This window comes from Natrix helvetica, assembly GCF_964273705.1.
Source record: "Natrix helvetica genome assembly, chromosome: 1".
NCBI lineage: Eukaryota > Metazoa > Chordata > Lepidosauria > Squamata > Natricidae > Natrix > Natrix helvetica.
This window is the reverse complement of record NC_138548.1, coordinates 98,725,711-98,752,832: the sequence shown is the minus strand read 5'-3', so window position 1 is coordinate 98,752,832 and position 27,122 is coordinate 98,725,711. Positions and strand designations below refer to the sequence as shown.

At 37.7% G+C, this 27,122-nt stretch overlaps 2 protein-coding genes across 4 annotated transcripts in view; both read right to left on the bottom strand.

Annotated features, from left to right (window-relative positions):
• Nucleotides 1-320: 320 nt before the first annotated feature.
• On the bottom strand, nt 321-14,118 carry DEPDC7 (DEP domain containing 7). The gene is made up of 9 exons (XM_081934835.1): nt 13,962-14,118; nt 10,170-10,563; nt 8,417-8,547; nt 7,005-7,194; nt 4,724-4,938; nt 2,478-2,620; nt 1,233-1,358; nt 1,068-1,146; nt 321-689 (listed from the first exon to the last, which is right to left on the bottom strand). The coding sequence occupies exons 1-9, from the start codon at nt 14,032-14,034 to the stop codon at nt 460-462; spliced, it is 1,581 nt and encodes a 526-aa protein (XP_081790961.1). The 5' UTR covers nt 14,035-14,118; the 3' UTR covers nt 321-459.
• A 5,412-nt stretch (nt 14,119-19,530) lies between these two features.
• QSER1 (glutamine and serine rich 1) overlaps nt 19,531-27,122 on the bottom strand; it is a 47,064-nt gene continuing 39,472 nt past the window's right edge. For all 3 annotated transcript variants that reach the window (XM_081969669.1, XM_081969670.1, XM_081969671.1), the window contains exons 12-13: nt 24,898-24,993; nt 19,531-23,885 (exon numbers count right to left, since the gene is read on the bottom strand). In XM_081969669.1, the coding sequence (XP_081825795.1) occupies nt 23,745-23,885; nt 24,898-24,993 (237 nt within the window). In that variant the 3' untranslated portion in view covers nt 19,531-23,744. The remainder of the gene's footprint in view (nt 23,886-24,897; nt 24,994-27,122) is intronic.

The window sequence follows — 27,122 nt, the reverse complement described above, 5'->3', positions numbered from 1 at the left end:
TTTGAGCCGGTGTGTTGTGTGTCACTGGTCAACCACTCACCTGACCATTTCTGCCATGGGCGCCAATTATACTTCAGCATGCTACTGGAACATATCAAATGACAATAAATTGGATACACTGCCAGAAGCAAAATACATGTCCGGGTGTCATGTGACGGTAACAAGAACACGCACTAGAACTAAAACCATCAGCAATTCAATTATATTTATTTTCTCTGAACTGCATTCTACTCAAAGGGCTTATGTTCACAAAGGAGGCCAAAAGATATTTGCTTTCAGCTTTTGATGATGCATTTCCTACCCATTTAGGAGAAATACTATTTTCTCACTATTTAGCATATGAATCAATAGGCTTTATTGTTTTTAAATAGCAGTTTCGCAGGTGGATTCCACCCCTATTTACACGACACTTTTAAGTACAATATAAAACCATTTTATAAAGATACACAGTACAGATTTTTAGAAGTCAAGTCTACCGTTACACACAGGAACATCTCTCTCACCAAAATACTGCAAAAAGATAGTTGGATTACTAGTATAGAATTGATCTAGCAACTTCTTGCGTTCCTTGGCGGAGAGACTGGAATCTTCATCAATAGTTTTTAGTAAAGACACCAGTTCCTCTTTTGTAGTTTTTTTGGCACTGAAATGATACTGACATTCATCAAGCCTCTGGCAAAAAGTATATCCTGGAACAAGAATAAAATTCATTATTAAAAATATCATAGACACTGGAGGTATTTATAATGGTTTTCTTAAATGTTTTCACAATATTCCCTTATTTACAATTCATAGAGTGGTCCTGGAGATAAAGGCTTACATGTACTATAGTCTCAGTTGCCCGACTAGTCCCAGCTCTCTCTTCATGAAGTTTACGACGTTTAGTATTAGAAAATTGTAAGCATTGAGATATTCAGTACTTCTGAATAGGTTTTGCATGGCCAAAGAGCAGATTTTTCTAGACTGGCTTATTTTAACAGCTTTATTTTTATAGTGGACTATGCCCAGAGCAGCTCACACTAAAGTTTATTATTAACATGACTGAAGCTTATGAAAATAAAGTTTACCAATATTCAGACTGGAATCTGTGCCTCTCTGTATAGCCAGAAGCTTGTCACTGACCATTTTATGTAGCGTCCCTGAAATCTTGAACAAAATAAAATAATGTTATTTATTAAGAATGGAATAGATTACACATAATAGTGTGGAGAAAATGACTTGTGGATGCCTACCTTTAAAACATCTTTCTGATAGTCCACTAGAAATAAAATCAAAAGATCTGTTTTTCCTTTAGATAATGTTTTGTTGTTGATTATGGCTTTGGAGAACATTCTTTTCACAACCATCCTGTTTTCACTCTATAAACCGAGAGGGTGGAGGAGGGAGGAAGCAGAAGGATTAAAAGTTTGCACTGATAGATCCACCTTATTTCCTATAGCTATAATTAGAGCATATATTCAGTTTTCAAATGCATGCCTTTTAATCTTAGTAAATTCACCATTTTGTAAAAGGGGAGTCAACCATAGTTATACAAGTGCAAGCAATTTTAAACATTATGCAAATGAGGTTGATTTATTTCAGGGCAACCCATATGCAAGCATGCTTTGCATTCTTCCCATGGTCTCCCTTCCAGTGCTAAACTACGCCAGCCAGCTTATTGTGATGCTTTCCTGGGGTACTATTAGAAGTTCATAATCATGGTGTAGAAATCCATGCTGAGATCACCTTCTCACTTCACCGTTCCTCTTCTCAGGAGGAATGATGCTGCCATGTATAACTGTGGTCTTTTCCTATATACAGTGGCACCCCTGCAACTTGTTGATTGCTTCAAAACCCATTGAATTTGGTACTCAATGCATTTTGATGTGAAAATGTTGTCCCAGTATTCAGCGTTTGTTTAGTACTTGACATACTCTGATAGGAAGAAGGGGATGCCAGCAAAGAACAGACAGGAAGTCAGGCATGCTGAGAAGGTCGCTGCAAAAGGAGGGGGATGGCCACCAAGGGTGGACAGGAAGTCGGCCATGCTGGGAATGTGGCTGACATAGGAAAAGGGACACACAGAAAGTTATTCCTGTCTGAAACAAAGGGTCACATGGTAAGTCATGTAATTTGTTTGGGACTCATCCTTTTTAGTACTCCTTGCATCTCCAAGAATCAAATAATGACATGTACTGAGGTACCACTGTAGTCTTTGATTTCAGCTGCTAAGCATTTTAACTTCAAACAATTGGTAAATAAATAACTGTAAATCGGGGACTACCTGTGTGTATGTACAAGGATCCTGGAAGGATCCACTGTCTAACACAGGATTCAGGAACCTGAAGCCTTCCTGATGTTCCTGAATTACCATATTGATTGCTATAGATTATGTTGTTGGGAGCTGTAATTTAGCACATTTGAAAGCCCACAAGCTTTCTATCCACATCCCCATGTCACCAAAGAGCATAAAGAGGCTTCACACATGAACTACTTGCCTCACTTTGTAGCTTAAGTTCAGAATTCTGAGCTATCATGGCCATGAAGTAAAGCAGTTTTCTGAATTCCTCTCTTGCAGGGCTATCCAATAATTTTAAATAGAGCTGAATGGCTTCCAAAGCCTGATCAGTTTTTCCATTAACTGGAAGGAAAACCAAACCAAATTGTTACATTTTTATTTAAATACTGATTGACAAACTTATGAATGGTTTGCCATTTCCATCTTATTATAAACTATATAACAAATTTAATTTGATTTAATCAATTTTTTTTTCATGGTCTGCACCAGAACTTACTTCAAATTTCTTACTAAAATAATATGCTTAATGAGATCATAAATATTTCAGAAAATGGTCCCTTTATCAAACCTCACAGCTTCTTGGTTTAATTAAAATCCTAGTTTTTTTGTTATCTATAAATAATAACACCACTACTACTGCCAATATGACACACTGACAGAATGAATCGGCAGGCAAATCCCTATCACATTGTTAAAGATTTCCAATGTTTATTATGGAAGTTTCCCCTTATAAGGAGTACATGAGCTATCCACATATTGACTATATTGTCTGCTTCGCTTTAGAAATTAGAAATTTTATTAACATACACAAAAGTCCTGGTTAAGTCTTACATGCAAATACATGATTCTATAGGCATAAAAATAGCTTTAGTTAGGATCATAGTGGTATGGCATTCAAACTCTTGAGTTGGAGATGGTTGCTTTTACTGCGGTTATTAAGTGAAGAGGTGTTAAATGTGATGGTTCAGCAAATCCTTATTTCCTCATTGACTTTGCTTGTTGAAAGCCAGTTGTAAAGGTCACAAACAAAGATCACGTGACCCCAGGACTCTGCAGCCATTGTAAATACATGCCAGTTGCCAAGAGCTCAAATTTTGATCACGTAAACTGTGAGGAATGCTGAAATAGTCGTAAGTATGAGGATGCATTGTAAGTCACTTTTTTCAGTTCCATTTTAACTTCAAACAATTGCTAAATAAGTAGTTGTAAATCGGGGACCAACTGTGTATATACAAATGTCACTGATCTGCATGTTACTGAGGGCTCTACAATGATACAGATAAAGCTAAAGGTTACATCCCAAGGGTACTTTTCACTGTTAACCAAAGAAGCTTCTTGGATGAGAAGCGAAATGTTTTCAAAGAAAAAAAACAAGAAGAAGTAAGTCCAGTTACCTTTTGAAAAGCATCTTTGGGACAACCATGACCAGAATGACTGAAAATCTCCATAGACGTATGGATTACACCACTACATTGGTAGGATAATGTAGCCTGCAATGCTGCACATTGAAAAAACTGGTATATATTCACTACTTATAACTGGCCCTCACATAGAGTGGATTTCACACTGTGATAATTGATCATTGTTGTTTGATTTTGGCTCAGCTGTTATGTCTGGCACTGGGGTTCCTAAATCATAGATTAGGACTTAGCATATTATGTAATATGACCACCAAAGTTTACTTTAAAAAAGTATGGTAAAACAAAGCATGGTTTAGTGCAGGGGTGTCCAAACTTGGGAACTTTAAGACTTGTGGACTTCAACTCAAAGAATTCCCCAGCCAGCATGGCTGGCTGGGGAATTCTGGGAGTTGAAGTCCACAAGTCTTAAAGTTCCCAAGTTTGGACACCCCTGGTTTAGTGCAATATGTGTATATGAAGCAAGATGCAATTGATTTGTTGAAACCGAATAGATGTATTTTAAATGTACATCTGATCTTTTATCCTATCTTATTTTTTTTATTTAACTCAAAGTGGCAAGCATATTTAATACTCCACCCTGCTACTATTCTCACTGCAACAACAACAACCAGTGTGGTGAGTTGGGCTGAGAGGGAATAACTGGCCCAAGATCGCCCAGTCAGTTCTCATGCCTAAAATGTGAACAGAACTCACAACCTCCTGGGTTCCAGCCTGGTGCCTTGTCCACTACTAGACAAAACTGGCCGATATCTTTACTTCCATCACATCGTAGGCTTTTTAAAAAAAGTAACAGCCTGTATTTAGGACTCTCCCATTTCCCGTATAAGTAAAGCTTTGTGCATTCCCCCTCTTTTCAAAATCGAAGCAGTATGCTGGGGATCCCATGGATACTTGCTTTTCTCTGGATGGCCCCGTTTCACCAACACAGGGCAATCTTGCTTAATAGGAACAGGGGAAATGCATGACAAATTTGTATGACAAAGCACTTTGCTTTTTATAATGTGTGTTAAATCCATTCACTTACCTAGCAACTCAGCAATTCCCAGGTGGATTTCAGGCACATGGCGTAGCAATGGTTCCTTTTTTTGGCTGTAATACCTCCCAATAGTATCAAACAACAACAGTTTCCCCACATGCACTTTATCAGGCCGATTAGGTAAACTGCGGCTTACTTCAACCACCATCGTATCTGGGAGATACTCCAAACAGTCAATTGCTGCAGACAGCCATTCGTCTGCCCTAGAAAAAGATAATGCTTACAATGTTCTATTGACTATAGTACTGGCTCTATTGCAAATAACATTTTGTTGTGAATAAGTCCCACTGGAAGTCAAGAGAACATGTTAGGGCCAAAGGATGAAAGGATCTCTGCTTAAAGAAGATAAAACAGCCACTGAGCATGGCACATTTAGGCAGAGATTACGACACAGAGGAGGAGGAGAACCCGTCCCAAAAATCAGGAGTAAGCAGCTTGTACCTTACATACAGTGACGTGCGGTCAGGGGAGGCAGGGGAGGCAGAGCCTCACCACTGTCAATCATGAAAAGGAACAAAAATGTAAACGGGAAAAGGTGAGTGCTGAAGTGAGGTTAGCTTCGTGCTGCCTCACCGTGAATGACTGCCTGTTTATAAAAGCCTCTAAAGCTCTGAGCTCTGCCGCAGGCGAAAGAAAGCGCTTTAGTCAGTGGGGTGTCGGGGGAGAGGAGAGAATGCTCAGGCATTATCTCCTCCTCTCTCCCACACCCCGCTGACTAAAGTGCTTTCCTTCGCCAGCTTGAGCTCTTCCGTGGGCGAAAGAAAGCGCTTTAGTCATTGGGGTGTCGGGGGAGAGGAGAGAATGCTCAGGCATTCTCTCCTCTCCCCCGACACCCCGCTGACTAAAGCGCTTTCCTTTGCCAGCCTGAGCTCTTCCGCGGATGAAAGAAAGCGCTTTAGTCAGTGGGGTGTCGGGGGAGAGGAGGAGAGATTCAACACCTCACTGACTAAAGCACTTTCTTTCGCCCGCGGCACAGCTCAGACAAGTGGACACTCAGAGCCCCTGGAGCCCTTCCGCTGAGCAGGGTGCTCCCTCACAGCTCCTGTCGTGCCATCTGGCAGGCGCCACCTGCCCGGGAAGCAGCTGAGCTGGGTAGTCCCGGCCGGCAGTTTGGCTTCCAGAGCGAGCGGTGAGGGCGCCGGTGGGCTCCTCTGGGCTCCCGCCTTCCCAAAGCGCGTCCCTGTTTTTGCGGAAAGCAAAAGAATGAAGAAGAAACGGGGAAGCTTCGGGTGGGAAATGAGGCCATGGAAGAGAGTTTTGCCCTTTGCTGGTGAACGTGGATCGGTCTTGCACCCATCCTGGAGAGATCCCACCCTGGGCTGGCTTTCAGAGACGTGAAAGGCTCTTTCCTCAGGCGGGCATCTTTTCCAATGAAATAGATCGATACAGGAAGATCATTTTATTACATTTGAACGTTTTGACTAAAACGGATTCTCTCATTCAAGGAGGGAACCCAAAGACCATCTTTCCGTCCCTTTTATCAAAGAAAATGCCATTGGACAGGGCAAAAATAACTCCTCCTTTGCCCTGGAAATCAGCTACATGGAATTAAACACTATAATCCAACTTCTGTGTGTGTGTGTGTGTGTGTGTGTGTGTGTGTGTGTGTGTTTTGAGAGGGGGAGGGGGGGAGAGGGAGGAAGGAGGGGAAGGTAAAAGAAAAAGAAAAAGAAGGAAGAAAACTTATTTAAATAAATTTAAAGCTGTTGCTTTAAATCGGAACTGAGCATGCCTGGTTGTGGAATTCTGGGAATTGAAGTCCACAAGTCTAAAAAAATTGCTGCCTCACCAGCCATAAACCTCACCGCACGTCACTGCTTACATACAACCCACAGGATTTCTGCAACATGTGGAGGCAGGACAGAGAGGCCAATATGCTTAGCTTTCTGTACTGGCAGGGAGACTCAGGGGAGAAAATGGGTGCCTGAACCCTAATGTTTTCATCACTCATCACTCAAATCTCCCAATCAGTAGATTTTCCTATTGGTGGACTTTCTAAAGGGAGCAACTATAATTCTCTTAAGACCCTCATTTAGTCCCATTTCCCCCAGAGGCCGTAAAATGCCTCTGTTATGCCCCTTTGAAACTTCCTCAAATCACAAAACTTGGCCTCAAATCACAAAAAGTTTCCCATGTCTACTCTATACTTAAATCTCTTCCTTCACTGCTTGAAAAAAATTATTTATTTAGGAAGACAAATAAAATTTGCTGATAAATCATGTTTTTTTTTTGCCTTCCTATTCATACAGATATATACATAAATACTTACTGAGCATCACCAAAAGCTTTCAGAATTTCTCGGTCAAGATAGTTGGTTGTGATGCTACGTTCAGGTTCCTGCTTTGTTTGTGGAAACTGGGATCCAATCTTGTGGTATTTAAGTAAAGAATCAAGCAATGGGAGATCTATTAGCTGAAGGAGACGGGTGATAGTTTGCTCTCCCCAGACTTCATTAATGACTAGGAAAAATGAAGGAAAAACCACATAGTGAGAGTGTTAAGAAACATATAATGATCAAGAAGTGTAATCCAACATTGCAGTCTTTGCTTGTGGTGACCAACTCTTCTTCGGCAGGGAACATTAAAATAATGTATTCCTCCTGCTTTACTATCAGCCACAAGAGTACTTCAGAATAAAAAAAAAAGAAGATAACCAATAGAGATTTATACAGCAAACAGTAAGGACTTCAATGTATCCAAAATGCTTTACATTCTTTCCTGTTTGAATTGCCAGAGATCTTTACTAGTTGGGAAAACCAATCACATAAATCATGTTAATAAGGATGCATAAAAGAAAGAAACCCTTGTTAACATTTTTCCAGTTAGAACAATGACACCCTTAACTTGAAGTACTAAACAAAGAACTTGTTTGGGGTTTTCTACATTTTTTCCCGAGCAATCTGCAAAGCCAGACACACACAAAAAACGGACAGAACTAGCTACTAAGTTAGTATCAGATTTTGCTCTTGTTCAAGAAGCAGATTGAAAGAACATGGCAGCCACATGTTACAATCGTCTTGTTTAAACCAGCTATGGCTTGAGAAGAACGTACTGTTTGTACTGCTGGTTTCTAAGTGGTTTGCTAACTGAGCCACAAGTCAGGCACAAAGTAGGAGACAAGGCCACAGTAGTAAATTCCTTGGTCCTTCAAAAACGTATATCTCTAGTTTAAAAAACAAAAAAACAAAAAGGGAAAGCATCAGCAAGTGCTAGAGAAGGAGACATGAATGTCTTTAGCATGAATGAAAATCTTCGGCTTTGTTGAAGAGCTGAGACTACAACTACAACTCTGCCTTTCCCATCTCTAGCATGAACACACAGTTTTATGCACCCTCTGAATTGTTTCCAGATTACATCAAGAGCTGCAGGTTGTTCACTAGTGATCTAGGCTATCATTATTCTCAGGTACCACCTCTTTTTTTCTAATGTGTTATAGATTCATACTATCTAAGATAACCATGATGTGAGATCATATCACAGGAGAGATATCTGAGTTGTCAGGCTTATGAGAAAATTAGAAGCTGTGAAGAATTCGAGCAAATACCCCACACAATGTGTTCTTTTGGTTGGAGCTCTGCATTTTATAGTGGACATGATGGAAGAGAGATTAATTTTATATTTGTCTCCAATTTAAGAAACGGAAAAGCTTTGCTGGAGATAGTTTGATGTCTATCCCCCTTACCTTGACGAGACAAATGTGAAGATGGATTTACTTGAGGAGAGTTAACAGGTTTTAGACTCAGGTTTTCTAAGAGATCCTCCAAACTTTCTGATCTCACTGATGATGTATCAAGTAATAATCTTTTTTCTTGCCTGTAATTAAAAAAAAAGGAATGGAAGAGCCAAGTATCAGTACTGATGTAATATTTAGATCTTGTTTCTATACACAAATGCCGAACCTCTGTACGATAACTAATGGATACATACACAAATGCTTCCCTTAAAAAATATTTTGGTCATAGTTGCATTTTTTAAATTCCATTCAATCATGTCCAATTCTTGGAGATGCCTAGATATGTCCCTGCAGTATTCTTGGCAAGGCTTTTCAGAAGTGATTTGCCATTGCCTCTTTTTTAAGGTTGACAGAAAATGACTAGCCTGAAGTCATGAAGCTGAATTCATGCCTAAGGTGGTACTATAACTCTGGAGCTCCTGGTTTCTAACCTGTTGCCTTAATTACACCACCAAAAACTGGCTCTTTATAATTAATCCACCTTAATATAATTATCACATGGATACTCTATTAAACAAACAATTCTATATATGTGCATTTATTTATTTGTTATCTCACCTTTTTTTACAAAGATTTCAAGCCTGGTGTCTTAACCACTAGACTGGTGGTTCTCAACCTGTGGGTCGGGACCCCTTTGGGGGTCGAACAACCCTTTCACAGGGGTCGCCTAAGACTATAGGAAAACACATATTTTCGATGGTCTTAGGAACCAAGACACCAATTTTATGGTTGGGGGTCACCACAACATGTGGAACTGTATTAAAGGGTCGCGGCATTGGGAAGGTTGAGAACCACTGCACTAGACCAAACTGGCTCTCTTATGTTTCATTATCCATAGTAGTCATTCTGATCACTAACACATTCATTTTCCAAGAATAAATTGTTAATAGAGTCTATAATTATTGCCAGCATTTATATTATGCAAAATAGTTTGCAAGCTTCCTCACTTTTAAGCATCATGTCTCTCACTTAAGTAGTTGCCGTAGTTCTTTTCAATATATAGATGGACAACTGAAATTAAAACAGCAATTTGACTAAAGATACTTAGTGGTTGTGATAGACTTCGTGTAATGATACAATATCCAAATCCAGTACCACCTGCCAATGCTCATAAACTAGCTTGCTTATATCAATTTGCAATCTTGGTTTACTTTGCTAAGTCAGGTAGCTTTATGTATATGTTATTAATGTTTAATGCCATTGTAGTCAGCCAAAGAGATTCCTTGGAAACACTTTTATGGGTGTCTCTTCTTTCTGAATTCAGATTAGTGGCTCCAAGGCTCTGGTCTTTTTTGGGATGCCTCTCCAGCTATGAAGCACACTTCATAGAAACACTTCAATGGTCCTTACATTGTTACTTTTAGGCACATAACAAGATGCAATTTTTAAAATATACATTTCCCTCATCTAGGATTCTCTAGATTAGGGATGGGCAACTATGATCCCTTTACAACCTGTGGCTGGCCCAGGAATTCTGGGAGTTGAAGTCCACAGGTTTTAAAGGAACCATAGTTGTCCACCCCTCCTCTAGGTGTTCCACAAAACAGCTCTTTTAATTCCAACATATCCATGCTTGCTTTGCTATGAGATTTGCATACAACCAGGAGAGCATAGAAGTTAGGAAGGTGCAGCCAACCAGAAAAAAAAATGCAAGTTCCTCTCTAATTTTCCAATATTTCATCTTGAGCATTCTCACACAGACCTTTGTTGTATAAAATGGCCATGTTGTCTTCCGCAGAGGCTCTCCACTTGATTCCTTGTGTTTGAGAACCTGTAGAGGCTGCAGCTGCTATCCTCAAACACAGATCGTTTGTCTTTTCCAAAGACCTTGGTGGAAATAGCCTCAAACACCTTGTAGTCCATCAAAGCCTGGCACACACGCACAACTTTACTCCGATTAATATCTGTGTCACCAAAATATTTGTTTTGGAGAAGATGGGCGTAGACTACATCCACTGCGTCGGATCCAATAAAACAGTCATTATAACATTTCAGATTCTGACGTCGTTTTTTCACTTCAACTTGGGTCTGAAGTGCGTGGATAATGCTACTCCAAACATAAGTGGCTCCAAATGGTCTCTGTGCCAAGCTGAAGCCTTGTAAAGCAATACAGAAGATGAATTAGCAGGTGCATTTCCTTTCTCAAAAGTATAATTAATGTACAGGTAGTCCTCAACTTATGACCATAATTAAGGCCAAAATGTATGTTGTTAAGTGAAAAGTTTGTTGAGTGAATTTGCCCCATTTTATGACCTTTCTTGCTACTTTTTATTAAGTGAATCACTGCAGTTGTTAAATTAGTAACCAGGTTGTGAAGTGAATCTGGGTTCTCCATTGACTTTGCTTGTCAGAAGGTCACAATGGGGATCACATGACCCTGGGATGCTGCAACTGTCATAAATGTGAGTCAGTTGTCAAGCATCTGAATGTAAAGCACGTGACCATTGGGATGCTGCAATGGCCATAAGTGTGAAAAATGGTCCTAATTCACTATTTTCAGTGCCCTTGCAACTTCAAACAGTCACTAAATGAAGTGTTGTAAATTGAGGACTACTTGTACTGCTTATGGTATTTTAAACAATCCTTTCCAAATGGGGATTACCAAAGAAATTATTCATCTGAAGCTTTTTTCTCTCACTTGAGGTAGCATTAGTTAAAAATCAACCTTTAGTGCCATTGGAGCACAAGAGATTTTGCTTGGCTTACTAAAGCCCATACTCCAAAAATGGGCTGAGCTATGGACTATTCTGAGGAGGTGGCTTATGTGTTTTAAGAGATGAAAGTAATACCTGATGTACTTATCACAAACTAAATTTGGCTCTTCAAGTCTTCCAATGACATGTAGGCTACAGGCCACCAGAGAAGAGGAGAGGAGAGGAGAGGAGAGAGAAAGATAAAAAGATGCTGGTGATTTGCTTGCAGCTGCCAGATAAACTTCTTGCACTTTCATTCGACTGGATAGCATTGAATTCTACCTCTCCTTCTAGAGCAGGGGTGTCAAATTGGATTTCTTCAAGGGCCAAATCAGCACTGTAGTTGTCCTCTGCGGGCCAGCCCCGGGGGTGGGGGGAGATGGGACAGATGGCAGGCAAAGCAGATGCCTCCTGCAGCATTCTATTGGCCAAAATTCTGTCGAACAAAACCGTGCCTGACCCCCCTGCACCCCATTTTCGCTGGCAGAGGCACCTCTGGCTGGTCATTTTCTATTTCCAGGCTGGCCCCGTGGCCAGATCTAAGCAGCCTGGGGGCTGGATGCAGGCCACAGGCCTTGAGTTTGACACCCCTGCTTTAAAGGTTGCTACACGTCAGCTTCCCATATCACTTATTCGTGTCATCTTGGCTGGGACAATTATGTCTTTCTATGGCTAACTCAATTCTGCAAGACTTAAAATATGCAGACACCTGTTTGGAGTAGGCTAATACCAGTTTTCACAATCCCCAGACAACATGGGTTATTGAACCAATGTATAACCATTTAGCAGAAACCATGCTGCAGATGTTGAGACCACTATGACTATTCAGGAAAAGCAAGCCATATATTGTTCTTTTTAAGATTAAAATTATTGTAGCACATTTTCCTCCCAAAACGTTTAACACAATTATTATTTATAACTTATAGTTATCATCCACATTAAAACAAATTCCTCTGACATGTGTAACATGGGCACATCACTTCAGTTGTTAATAGGAACTGTCAGCTTGTAATAATTATGAGTAGGCTACTACTCTAAGTGCTTCTAAGAAATATTCTATTCATCTGACATATTGACAAATAGAAGCAGGGTTGTTCTCTAGGCTAAGGCCAAGCAGGCATGGGCCCATTGAAAAGATTTCTGAAAAACACAATAAAAAAGTGGAAGTCATATGACAGCAATGGATGCTGACTTAATTAAAATGGGTGAAAATGTCCAAGGAAAAAATTGTCCAGGGATAATTATCATGGCTATAAAGCTAAAAAAAATTTAAAGGGGGGGGGGGAAACACATGAGAGAATGCATTTTTGCCATTCCTAACAACATCAGAGGATGAGCCAAACCACAAGGAGCAGCAGAATATGACTTTGCCTAGGGTGCCAAAGTGGCTGGAGTCAGATCTGGGGAGGATGGAAACCTCACCTTGAAACCTCTAAATAGCACCTTTCAAATATACTCTTATCAGGTCAATCACAGTAACATACCTAGAGGCATCCTGCTTAAACAAATGGAACTAATTTCTGTGTGCATGTGTCTTGGTTTGCCAATGGTTCAAAATTTAACCCTGGACTGCCACAAAAACAGGGTACATAGAGATAAGCCTGGAAAGACAGATTGCAAAACCTATTCTGAAGGCCTTATGTGAATGTGGCCTGGAGCAATTGGAAAGAAGACAGAAGAAAGGGAGGCACTGTTGCAAAATTTATTCTTGGTATAACTACTAATGTTGGTTAGCAACATTTCAGTCAGGAGAGTTTCCTAGTTTGCTATCCCCAAAGCGGGAAGAAATTACCTCACTTCCTAAAACTTCCCCAAAGATCCTAAGGCAAAGGTAGAGCTTTTCAAGCTTAACATAAACAATCATTTATTGATGCCTTTTATAAAGAGGGAGTACAGTAGCTTTTTAGCTTTTTATGGGAAAGGGAGAAACTGACATGCCCAGAGCTCCTTCTGTTAAGGCAGAAGGGCAGCAGCAAGTACCAGATAATCTCCGTTTACAAAACGGCCCTTTATCCTTGAATTAAAGGGGGGGGGGGAGGAGGAACCGCGAATCCGAGACAATAAAGGAAACCCTGCGCTAAAGTAGCAGGGCTGGGAAGTAGGTTAGAGGGAATCCGCGTAAGTACACTTCCTCCCCAGCCGGGACAAGCGCTGCATGTTGTACTACCACCTCGCCCAAAGCAGCGGAGGGGATGGAGAAGTGGCGAGCCCTTCTCCCGCAATCCAAGTCACCCGGAGTAGACAGAGGGCCGGGTCGGTCCTTTCTCCCCATCAGACAAGAGAGGGAAAGAAACCGCAGAAGGAAGGGCATCAGAGCAACAGACAGCTGGGTTCTTCTCCACGACCAATTCGGGTGCGAGAGGGCAGGGAACCACACCACCGGCACCGGGGAACCCATCTCTTCAGAGCAACAGGGCAGAGAAGCGTACCAACGCCCAAATCCGACCGGGTTGGATTACCATTTGTCAGAAATGGTGTAAGGTCTCCTGCTTGAGGGGGGGGGGTGGACTAGATGATTTATAAGGTCCCTTCCAACTCTGTTAATCTGTTAAAAAGTTCTCTCCCGTCCTTATTTTACCATCAAGCGCGGGAGCAAAACAAGGGAATTCTTCCTTCCCTGCAGCACCACCAGCTTTAAAGAATCCGTCCCGACCGGTCGAGTTTCCTTACTCTTCCTTTCGCCTCATCGTCACACTCTGGCCAGCAGCTTTACCCTTCTCTGTTAAAAAAGCAACAACAACAACCCAAATCTTGGCTCCCCTGCCCTCCCTCTGCAACATACCCGGGGAATCCAGCCTTACCTGGGGGTCTATTGGCGGGGCTATACACCGCGCAGAGATTCAAAGCTGCCGCCTTCTCCTTCACCGTAGCCATCAGCGCAGCTGCTCTCGCCAAACGCGGCTCCGCGAATGATACAAACGCTCGCCGCCTCCTAGTGGTCTCTTCGCCGGGGTAAATGGGCCTTTATATGCGCAGGACGCTGCTATTGGTCCAAATTGGTTCTCTGGGGCGGTGTTTGGGAAATACGCTTGTAATCTAAATAGAGGTCGCCCGGGAGGAGGGGAACGTCTCATCGGACGAAGAAGCTGAGGTGTATAAAGAGCCGCTCTTACTCCCTGTTGTAAAGCCCGGGACCTCGGAGGATTTTCTTTTACTGTTTTGTTATAATTGAATGATGGCATTGGATACTTCGGAAAGTTCTTCTCAACGTGTGTACATTTAATTGATTTTGAGGGGTCTTTCCGTGCAACAGAAATACCCTGCACTGCACCACCAGTCTTCTAAAATCCTAGATAGAAAGACAAGAATTGTGATCGGGTTGTATGAGTAAGAATAATCTACAAGCAGCGATAGCATCTGACTTTCCAACAGCATGCATATACATGTTTACTTGGGTTCCAGCATAGATAAGGGTGACTAAAAATGTAACTTTTTTACATGTATAATGAGATATCTGAAGTAAGCCTTATTAAGTACAACATACATCAGCCGTGACCCTCACCACTGGCCCCACTGGATGTAGCTGCTGGATGTGGGTTATAGATTTATTGCTTGAGACAAACTATTGAGATAATGCTGCACCTATCTATAAATAATGTTGAGAACTGGAATTCAGCAGAAAGTTCAGATCAATAAAGCTGTAACTATTTTCCAGGAGCTCCTGAAAAAAGTACACACTGTCATGTAGTCAGGGCCGGATTTTCCTATAGGCTAACTAGGCTTCAGCCTAGGGCCTCAAGATCAAGAGGGGCCTTTTATTTTTATTTATTATCCATGCCACATTTTTTATAAAGGTTAGTACCAATTACAACATGTTTCATTTAATATATTGATATATATCACAGTAATGATGTATTTTATTATCTCTCATGTAATTTACAAACTTAAAAATGGGAGGTGAAAGGGCCCCATAAGTGGAATAGCCTAGGGCCTCTTTTCATCTAAATCCGGCCCTGCATGTAGTACAGATATAATTCTGTCATTCGGAATTCTCATATTAAATTTATTGGTATATGGCAGCAGCATTATCATACATGGTACTTGGCTCATCGAGGAACAAATTACAAAATGAACTAGGAACAAAATTGTTCAGTGTATCAGAATGTGAAGAACTACAGAGAGAACAGCATATGTGTAAACACTGCACTCCTTGTTTTATTTCATTAGATGCAAAACAGATGCACAAAGCTTGGCATAATTTATCAAAAGTCGCTCCCATTAATGGAACTTGTGTTACTCATGACAATAAGGATTATTGATTCCAATGGTTTTATTCTATGCATGAATGAATCTAGATCCAATTCATTGGGGATTACTCTAAAGTAAATGCATAAAGGGTTGGTGCCCAAATAAAATTAATTTTATCCTATTGCATTTTTCCCCACATTGATTTGTATGAGTAGGTATATTTTCTCTATTAAAAATCAGATTCAGTGCTTCCTGTACCTTGAGACTTTTGTAATAAATAAGCCTGATTTATCCTGGAAGTGTGCATCCTATTTGTAGCATTAAGTTAGCCTAAGGCAGAGAAAACAAGGAAGTTGGGAGGGAGGAGTATCAAAATATAAAAATATTAAGGCTGTAGTCCTCACCAGGCTTCTAAAGACTAGAGTTCATTAAATTCAGTGGGACCCACACTAGAAGAAACTAAATTTTATGTTATCAACAGTTTGGGATACCCAGCTTTTTGGAAATAGTAAGAATGAGAAATAGGAGCAAATCAACGCACTAGTGTGGCTATTTGAAAAATACCCATGATGTGTACAAATTTATAAGACAATTTTGTATCACTCTGTAAAGTGTAATGCTGAAGTCAAATTATATCCAAGTTCATTATATGTGTGCAATTTCAAAATGTAATACATTTATATAATAAATACATTTCAACAATGTATTAAATGTTATAGTTTCGTGTATTCTTCCTAGCGTTATTCCTGTGCTATAGCAGGGTCTGCTTAAAACTCGCTTTTTACAACTCTCTACCCCTTAACTAGGAGTAGGACGACTGCATGGAGCTGAGTATTTATTGGCTGGATACCCTTCCTGACACTATGTGGAGTTTGCAACATACATTTTTTTCTTGCGCCTTAGGAAAGAAATATATACTGCTACCTAGGATTGAATTCTTTTCTGAGTGGGAGGTGAGCATCTTCACCACTAGGCCACCATGCCACTCAAATATATATATATATATATATATATATATATAGATATGAAACTACAATGTTTACTATGATCTCTATCTAAAACTAAGCATTGGATACTGATAGCATTATTGAATTACAGCTAGTGTGCCCTTTAAAACCAATCTTTTCAAAATAACAACACTTTAATATGATAATCATTCAACTATGCTCAAAATGATGATGCAGAAAGAAGTTGACGAGTTTTATTTAATTACGGTATTAGATTTGTGTTCTGCCCATAATCTAGAAGTGACACTATAATCAGGTCCAATTTGAAATTGACAGAACATGCCAGTAATATGTGCTGCTTGTGATTGGAGATTGGAATGTCAACATTGGAAACACGATAGAAGAAAATACAATTGGATTGTATGGTTTAAGAAATCAAAAGCAGGAGATCAACTTACCAATTTCTGCCACTCCACTGATTTCTTCATAGCTCATCTTCATTGTCTTCCAGGAACCAAAATGATGTCTCTGTGCATGGACATCACTAGAAGGAGTGCATAGAATTCAAATTGACTATATTATTGCTAAAAGGAAGTGCACAATTCAAGCGTTAAAGACACAGCTAGGTGCTGAGAATGGAACAAATCTGCTCTTGCACAACTTCCAAGTTAAAGTAAAGAAGAAAGCCAATCAGTTCCCATGATATGAACTTGAGCATATATCCACCATTTTAAAGGAGTACATCAGGAATCACTCTAAAATATGGACGTCGTTGATAGAAAACCAAAGGAATTGTGGTATGAACAAAGAAGGATGAATGTGAAAAGAGACTGCCCAAAATAAAGGAAGAGAAGAAAGCAAAGTAGTTAGAACTTTGGAACCATGGAAATTGCTGAGAAGTCAAAGCCATGAAAGATAGAAACACCAGAAAGGAATTTAACAGTTTCAGAGAGCTATTAGAAGACAAAAAAACATTATTGCAACAACATCTGCAAAGACATTGAAGATGGAAACATTAAGTAAGGTCTTTCAATAGATATCTGAACTCAGGAGGAGGTTCCAACCACAAATTGGTATGATGAACACCAATGGACAGGTAGTAATTGATTCCAAGGATATCAAAGATGGAAGGAGTATATTAAAATACTGTACAGTAGAGATGTTAACATCCAAGGTATGTTAAAAAATATCCCCTTTTTACAAGAACCTCTAATACTGGACGATGAAGTTAGATCACGACCACTACCAAATTGTAAGGTTACGGAATACTCTTACAACTGATAAAATACCCATATGGTTAAAAAAAAATATCAATCAAGGTTCCATCTAAATTATAGCAGTAAATCAGGAGGACACAATGGCCAACAGATTGGAAGAGACTAGTCTATATTCCAATACCCAAAAAGGAAGATTTAACAGAATGTACAAACTATCACACAATATCCTTAATTTCAAATGCTATCAAATTAATGCTTAAAATTATCCAACGATTAGAGCCCTACATAGAAAAAGAGATGTTAGATATTCAAACTGACGTTAGAAAAGGCTGAGGATCATTAAAGATTACTACTGATGCATGATGGATAATTGAAAAAGCCAAAGAATACTAAAAAGAAACCAGTATGTGCTTCATTGACTACTGAAATATCTTTGATTGTGTTGATCATGTCAAATGATGGAGTGTATTTAGAAAAATGGTAATCTGAGAACATCTCATTGTCTTCATGAGAAACCACATTATGGACTGAGCAGGATGAAATAGACTAATTTCAGTTTGACAAAGGAGTGAGATAATGTAATGGAGTAAATCAATGTGGTCGCTAAGAGTTGAACCAACTTGATGGCACACAAGATCAAACAAATTTTCCACATGTTTGAATACTTTGTATGCATCTTGTACATTATACATAATTCTGTGTTTAACTATCAGTAGTAAAGACATAAAACAATAATAGAAAGACTTTTCAATATAGAAATATTACTGTTTGGATCCTATTGCTTTAACCTTGCTGAAATAACAGACTTTATTACAAACACTTCATAAATGGCCTGAGTTTTAATGCTTTGTCTTCTGCTTTTTATTTCATCATACGAATCACAGCTTCACTCAAAATTAAAGCATCCTGAAGATTCCCTTCCTTTCTTTGGAGAAGTCCACCCCTAGGCCCCTATTATATGGGTTGCCTCAAGGCTTCCTCTCCTCATACTTAACATCTATATAAAGCCATTGGGAGAGGTCATCCACCAGCATAGTGTTCGATACTCGCAGGGCAAGTGGTGTCATTCAGATGCTGGCTCAATGCCTGGAGGCTATAAGGGCCTGAATGGGGAGAAAATCAACCCTAGCAAATGCAATGGTTGTATTTTTTAAGTCTGCCTATGTCAGGAACATTGACATCTCTGACTCTAGACAGGGCCCTGCTCTCCTCTTCAACTCTGGTGCACAATTTGGGGGTCTTCTTGGACTCACTGGTCCTGCTGGAAGAGGAGGTGACAGTCATGGTTAAGGGAGGTCTTTGCATAAAACCACCAATTTTGTCCATTCCTGGACTGGAAGGACTTGTGTGGTCATCTGGGCTTCAGTCACCTTCCACTTGGATTGCTGCAATGTATTCTACACAGGGCTGCCCTGGAAGACCACCTGTAAGCTGCAGCTGGTATAGAATGCAGCAAGTTGGGTATCCTGTGGCTCATCTGAGCAGCACCATTGCTGTGCAAGCTGAACAGCTTTCTAGTTGCTGAGTGCAATTCAAGATGCTACGTGACACCGGCAGGCTTGTGGGCATGCATCTCTCTGAGGATATCTGCCCATCCTACTAGAATAGGGTAAATGCACTCCCCTTGCTTAAATATTGCCATCTAATAGGACCTTAAAGATGTGCCTTTTCCGTGGCCACCCCAGTCGTTTGAAGAAACTTCCCACTGGAGATCAGAGGGTCCCCTACCCTTTTAGACTTCCAGAGAGAGGAATACCTGGCTCTTCCCTCAAGCATTGGGCTAGAAGTTTAGCTGTGAGGTTGTTTGGTTCTGTCGCTGGAGGGAAGGGTATGTTTTTAACTATGGGTTCATGTGCTGTTGGTCAGTTGGCTAGAGTCCCTGCATGAGACCATATAAGTCCTGTAAATTAATTAATAATTGGACCATCATATAGCAAGGGTTTTCCCCCGTAATGAATAAAGCACATTTATCTCAGACATTACAATTATTCCACATTAACCAATAAGAATACCCAGTATTTTGAAAAACTGTATACATTTTAATGAATTTAGTAACATCAAATCAAAAATACAAAAATTATGAAAAAGTCACAAGTCTGTACATTATTGTGGACCACGTGAAAACTGGCTAGAAAATATTCTTTATTAATCCTAGCCTACATGTTTGTAGTAGATAGAGGATAGATATTACCATGCATTTGTGAGCATTAACTTAAATAGGAAGAGATAAAAGAAATATGTGCACTGTATAATACACAAAAGTATGTAAATATATGACATGAAACACTGTTATCAACAAAATCATAAATGACTATAAACTGATTTTCAGCTTCCTAACAGTTTTGGCTTGTTCATTTTTTTTAAATTACTTTAAATAGTAGTACAAATTTAAATATTTAAAAATATTTTCTCTATGACAACCATTTATTGGAAGACAGTTTGTTTCTCTTTAACCATATATTATTAAAGGAAAAAGAAAATTATACTGTGTTTTGGTGGCGTAGGCTGTACAACCCATTTGTTTTTCTGTTAAAACAAGTGATATTTGGAATCAAAAACATCAGGTATTTCACATTTTTAGAATTCAGAACGTAAAACAGTGATTGCTGAAATGTCAAAATAATGATGTAATACTTCTTGTGCAGAATATCAATTAATTTGTTTTCTCTCATTGCAACCAGATGCTAAATTATATTGGAGGGCAAATTCCAAATGTTAAATTTAACAAACTGTGAAATTAGGATATTATATTCTTTTGAGAAAATTAGCTATTTTGATCTTGCGCAATACCTAAAATTATTACCAGTACTTCTTCAGCTTAAACAGAAAAACTCTGTTTAAAAATATTAATTTGGAATCAAATCCCAGTTGCTTCCATGTTTAGGTGAGGCACTGTTAGATACTTCACTTTTGTGAGTGTGCTAATAATTCTCTAAAGAAGGAATGTTGAACTTTTTTTCAGTATAAGGACTGTACTTAAGTTTTAAATTTCTAAGTAATATGCTTCAAATGTTGATGTGGATAAAAATAAATGGCCTTGCAAAAATTAAATTTGAATAAATGAATGAAAATAAAATTTATTGTAGCTACAAATTTGTCCCTTTCATTTGCCGTTATCCTAAACTGTTGCACTTTTTGAATACCACCAGAAAACAAACGCTGTGGAATCTACTATGACAGGTTTGTATATATTTCAGTGCTTACTGGAGATCCCATTAAATTTACTAGGATTTTCAACAAAAAGTTCAATGATTGAGAGCAATAGTACCAGAAACATTTTTGGTCCTCTCCACAAATTTATTCCCAAAATATGCTACCCAAGACAATGGTAGGTGTCTTTCAAAATGCATTTTCTTTTCCATGACAAAACTCAAGACCCCTTATAATTTGCATAAATTAATTTATAACAATCTCCTCAACTACTGTACTAAGTCTCTGTGTGAAACACTGAGGCCATTTTAATTGATGGGGTAGGGAGATTTTTTAAATAAATATCTGATTTATTTAAACATAAAAACTTGTGTATTTACTTCCATAATCCTTAGAAGCTCTCCGCCATCTTTTGACAGTTGCCACCTAAAATTAAAACAAAAATCTGATACAGCAGTATAGTTACATAACCAATAGTAAGTTCTATTGGTTTTAATAAAGTTGTAGAGACTGTTGTAAGATTGCAGTCTGAAATTAGAACTTGAAAGTCTCTTTAGTTCATTGAATGGAATTGAATCAAAGATGGTTTAAGAATTGATGGTGAAAAGTGAAATGATAGGGCTTTGAAATATGAAAAAAATCACATTTTAAAGGTTTTATTAACTAAGTCCATTGTGTTATTTTAATTGCTAGTTTAGTATATGTTATAATTGACAAACCAGTCATACTCCATCTACATCTTCTGTTTGTAAGCCTTTTTCAAGATATGTTTTAAATTGATGGTATAAGAAATATTTTTGGATTACATTTAAAACCTTCCATTGAAATATTTTCTGGTGTTTTAGAAATTAATATGGAAGCTATGTCTTCTTTAAATACTTGTCCCAAATAAGTAGGCTACTACATTATAGCAGAAACAAAAGTTTCATTTTTAAAAAATACATAACAGTATTCTTATACTGCTGTCCTACTGATCTGGTACAAAAAAAATTCCTATAAATAAATGAGACTTGTATCCAGATAAATATGATTGAAATTTTAAGGTAAAAATGAAGTATATCTATTTCCATATGCTAAGTTCCCACTTCCAAGCAGTACTGGCTTATTGCTTGTAACCAGATGTATTTGACAAATTTTCCGTAAGCAGGAAATCAAGATTTAGTCTTAATAATATATAATTATGTATCTTTAAATTTTCCATAGGATCAGTGGAAATACAGTATTTTTGGACTGAATTAACATATTGTGCTAGGCCATAATATACCGGTAGTTTTCTTTGTTTCAGCTTAATCTTAGCACAAGGTGTTCACTCTAGTTTCATAACTATAGTACAACTTGACTTTTTTCAAGGCAAGTGCAGTAATAGAATCTTTAAGTCCAATTACCAATTTCTATCAGTATTTTGACGAACCCATCAGAGGAATGAAATGAATACTTCCAATAACATGGAAACACATTTTGAAAATACACAGGTTATCCAACATAACATACACATTAACAAAATGCTTTTTTTTGATATTTTGAAATCCTAGTTTAATTGCTCATGAACACAGCCCTTCACTGCATTTTACATATCTAAGGTGCATGAACACATGTATAACTAAAGAAAATACATCATGCTACATATAATAATATCCTGATTGGCTAGTGATTGAGGAAACCTGCTTTCTTGGCTGAAATTAAGGCACTAAGTGGCAGTGAAAAGGGAAATGAATTGTTTTTATATATTATTTGATGGAAGTACAGGATCTTCACTTTCACAAAATCTAAATAACAAGTCCTGCACATTTTGAATCAATGGCTGAGGTAAGGCATTTTGTTAGCAAATTAAAAAAAACTTCCTATTGATGCAAGTATAGCCCATTTGTAACTTAAGTGGGACTACTGATTCCTACTGAAAAATAATTAATCAGAGAAAGTCATTTACAAAAGATGCCTGAGACTCTGAAAAGGCACCAAGAAACAAACAGTTCTGCCATTACCAATTCTAAGTAACAAAAATAAAAAAAAACTCAATTGTTTTCAACATTGCATATAGCCTGGTCAATTGCTAATCCTCACTTTACTGAAGACCAATGTAGTAGCTGTTTATTGAAATGTTCTATTAATCAAGCAGTTTTAAGACAAAAATCATATTTCATTTATCAGAAAATAAGTTGCAATCTGTCAATATAACCATACACAAAGCAAACTTATGAAGTCTAATACGTCTCATTCATGGTTAACACTGAAGCAAACCTGTATAAACAAAGATAATCTCAAGATACATACTTTACAATATGAAATTAATATATAAAATGAACAAGAAAACAATTGGAAATGTATTACAAGGGTACATGAAACAATTTTAAGCCACAATACTTTTTCCTCTGAAAAATACAACTATTTGTGGGATAAAATGTACAATTGATTTCTTTCCAAAAGGGAAAAATAAAGGACACAAATGTAAGGAAAATATGTCTTTCTTCAAGACCTAGGGAAAATAATTAAGGTAATTGTTTTTTATTATAATATAATCTGTCACAAAATAGTCATAGGATTGCACCAAATCCATGTTGAGTTTCCTGAACATAACATCAGTAATTGGAGTCCGTAAAGGAGAATGGTATTCTTGAATGTAGATGGAGATTATTCACACACAGTAATTCTTGTCCTATTAAGATTTCTCTGCAAAATGTTCGAGACTACTTGAGCTCAGTCACAGTTACCATCACTGTGACTCTTCCTAGTGTTCAGAGTAAAAAAAAATGGCATGATATTTAAAAAGTTATTTTAATCATAGCCAAAATATATATATATTTAAGTACATGCTTCGATCATTTGTCAAAAATAAACCTAAATTATTTCAAAAGAAAAGTTTACAAAATAGGAAAAAATATTCTCCAAATTAAAAATTCAGATTTGTTTGTAGTTCCATTTGCTTGGCATCATATTTTTTTTCTTATTAGAATCCAAGGAACCCAGAATACCATGATTTCTTTTGACCTAAAATAAAGCTTGTCATGACCAGCCTATCAGCCTTTTCTTTTATTTTGATGAGTAGAACAGAACAAAAAAAAAGTCACATTTGGATCAATATTTGTTAGCAACATTTCTGCTGAACATGATTCAAAAGTTCACCAAACTTCTCAAAGAGATCTTCTATCCATTTTATATTTTTCATGCACTGCTGTACAATTTCCTCTTGACCTAGATCTGCATTCTTTTTCTGAACGGAAGAAATCTATTGAAAGAACAAATTAAATGTCATAGTTAGCTTTCTATTATTTCTCCTAGTACTCTGAGTATGTATGCATGCATTTTCCTAGGGTACAGGTGTCAAACTTGCTGTGTCACATTGCCATCATGTGATGTTTTGCAACTTTTTTCCATTCGCGGAGCTGAGGTAGGCCTGGTCTGTGCGTGATGCATCTGGCCTGTAGGCCGCCAGTTTGACACGCGTCCTAGGGTCTGTGATATTATATTGCACTTACTATGTCACCTTAGTATAAATGAAGTTATTCAATGATCTTCTAAGTATGCTTCCTGATATTCTAATGAGCTATTACAATACTTGCTACAGTAGAATCTCCAATATTTTTAATGGCTCTTGTTAGATCACACCTCTCATTATCCCCAGCTGTAAACTCCTGAAGTGTCAACAGATATTAAAAACAACTCTTTTCTTTTGTGCTAAATTTCCATTCCAGTTAAGGTTTATGCATTATCCAGAATTGTTCAAGATAATGAACACACAGGAATCAATAAGACCATAAGTAATGTCTTTCAGTTCTCTTAATCCACCTTACCTCAGAGATCTAAATTCATTTAGGTTTCATAAGTATTATGTATCTCATGTTACCATGACATAAGACACTTTTATAATTGTGTGTGTGTGTGTATGTCTTTGAATCAATATTTGATTCCTGACAACTGTCTGGACTTGTCCTAGCAGTTTTCTTGGCCAATGTCAGAAATGATTTGGCCTAAGAGATAATGTTTGAGCCAAGGTACCCCGTCCTTCGTACCTAAGGTGAGACTAGAACTCAAGAACTGCATGATTTATAGTCTGATGTCTTAACTACAACACCAAAGTAGCTTTCTGTTTGCAATCTGTAAAACTTGATTCATTAAATGCAAAACTGCTCGATATCTTCTGAAAATAGTGTATCTTTATCTGATTTTTAAATTGAGTTTAGATTCTACTGCACTAATGAATACAATGAATAATAACATAAACTAGAAAAAAGACTCACCTCTACTTTGCATCTGAGAAATATGTGGTATTTGTAATGATGGAGTGAATGATACAAAGAACACAAAGGTATTTTTTCTGGATCTATAGTAAATTCCTGCAGAAACAAATATTTATTAACCACCCCAGTAACTAAATACACTTAAGTTTCTTGATACTAATAATTATTTGAAGACATAAAAATTTACTCATAACTATGCATAAAATCATACACAAAAATAGAATGAAGTAAATTTTATGCATATGTTTTTTTCTTACGCAATATTATTTCATCTAAGGCTGTGAATTATTTTTATTGTTAAGAAAAGTTGAGTAGGGAGTAGGTTTCTACTTGTAGGAAAGAAGGAACATGATAAGAAATCAGAGAACTGTCACTTCTAGGCCTCCCCTAGCAATGAAAGTCAGCTTGGGCTAGGCACTCTCTCTCAGTTCAAACCATCTCACAGGGAAAGGCAAAAAATAGGAAGAGGAAGAAATATTAAGCACCTGCATTGAGTTCACCAAATATTTTTTTAAGGTGGGAATAAAAAGCTATTAATAACAAAATTAAAAACATGGTTCTTGATTTCCATGTCTGTTTTTCATTTGAAGAAAGTATCAGCTGTATTAAATTATAGGAAAAGTTTTTCGGATATAACCAGGTGTAATTTAATGGTATGATAGAAAACCTGATTCCTTTTGCAATTTTTTGTTCTATGACTGGAGTTGTTGTCTTTATGCACTTTATGGAATTTTATGCACAGAATGCTATGGGTTCCTGTTAAACCAGAACTCATCAATGTGAGATAATGTCATTGAAGCAATGAACATGATGAATTTAGGCAAACGCCAAAGGAGGGTGGAAGACGTGGGGCCTGGCATGCCATGGTCCATGGGATTGTGAAGAGTTGGATAAGACTTAGCGACTCAACAATATCAGTTTGAAATTTGAAACATGGAATTGATCCTTCTTGTCAAATAGGGGTCTGTTAAAGAAAGTTCTCCTAAGATTTATAGATCAATTTTGGTGTGTGTGTTGCCTTTGAGTTGGTGTTGACTCCTGAACAGGTCCCTACAGTTTTCTTGGCAAGATTTCAGAAATTGTTTACTATTACTTCTTTCCTATGACAGAGAGAGAGAGAGAAACTGGCCCAAAGTCACCCAGCTGTTTTCATCGCTAAGGTGGGACTAGAACTCATAGATTTCCAATTTCTAGACAGGTGCAGTATCCACTATGGATTTAACACAAGAGATTAAAAGGTGTAGCATGGTTGCTTATTGTATCAACTAAAATCTGACACATTTACCATTTTGAAGTGAAAATTATGGTGGCAGGAGTTTTTACAGTTGTAAATACGAATAGATTGAAAATGTTTGGGTAAAGGTAATCACGGAGATAAGAAGAAAATGTAGATGTTATAGTCTAAGGTGTGTTTATAACATGTGAAGGACCTTTACAGAGGAATTCTAGTCATGTTTACTTATTAGGTATACTGGCATGTCCTCCTGGGTATCTGGAAGTTGAGTCATGGCAACTGGACTTCTTTTTCTTGTTGGTTTGAAATGTTTCACTGCTTATCCAAGTAGCTTCTTCAGTCTGAACAAGTTGATTAGGGGGACCCTCTATCTATCATCTATCTATCTATCTATCTATCTATCTATCTATCTATCTATCTATCTATCCATCCATCCATCCATCCATCCATCCATCCATCCATCTATCACCTATCTATCTATCTATCTATCATCTATCTATCTATCTATCTATCTATCTATCTATCATCTATCTATCTATCATCTATCTATCTATCTATATCATCTATCTATCATCTATCAATCTATCAATCTATCAATCTATCTATCTATCTATCTATCTATCTATCTATCATCTATCTATCTATCATCTATCTATCTATCTATCTATCTATCTATCTATCTATCATCTATCTATCTATCATCTATCTATCTATCTATCTATCTATCTATCTATCATCTATCATCTATCTATCATCTATCATCTATCTATCATCTATCTATCTATCTATCTATCTATCATCTATCTATCTATCTATCTATCTATCATCTATCTATCTATCTATCATCTATCTATCTATCTATCTATCTATCTATCTATCTATCTATCTATCATCTATCTATCTATCTATCTATCTATCATCTATCTATCTATCTATCTATCATCTATCTATCATCTATCTATCTATCTATCTATCTATCTATCTATCTATC

What these genes read in the sequence shown, in the direction of transcription:
- DEPDC7 (XM_081934835.1), bottom strand. Translation starts at nt 14,034, where the DNA reads ATGGCTACGGTGAAGGAGAAGGCGGCAGCTTTGAATCTCTGCGCGGTG. An exon ending in GGCCATTTTATACAACAAAG is followed by an intron (nt 8,548 to 10,169) that starts GTCTGTGTGAGA and finishes TTTTAATTACAG; the next exon opens with GCAAGAAAAAAGATTATTAC. An exon ending in AAAGCTTTTGGTGATGCTCA is followed by an intron (nt 4,939 to 7,004) that starts GTAAGTATTTAT and finishes ATCTTTTTCTAG; the next exon opens with GGCAGACGAATGGCTGTCTG.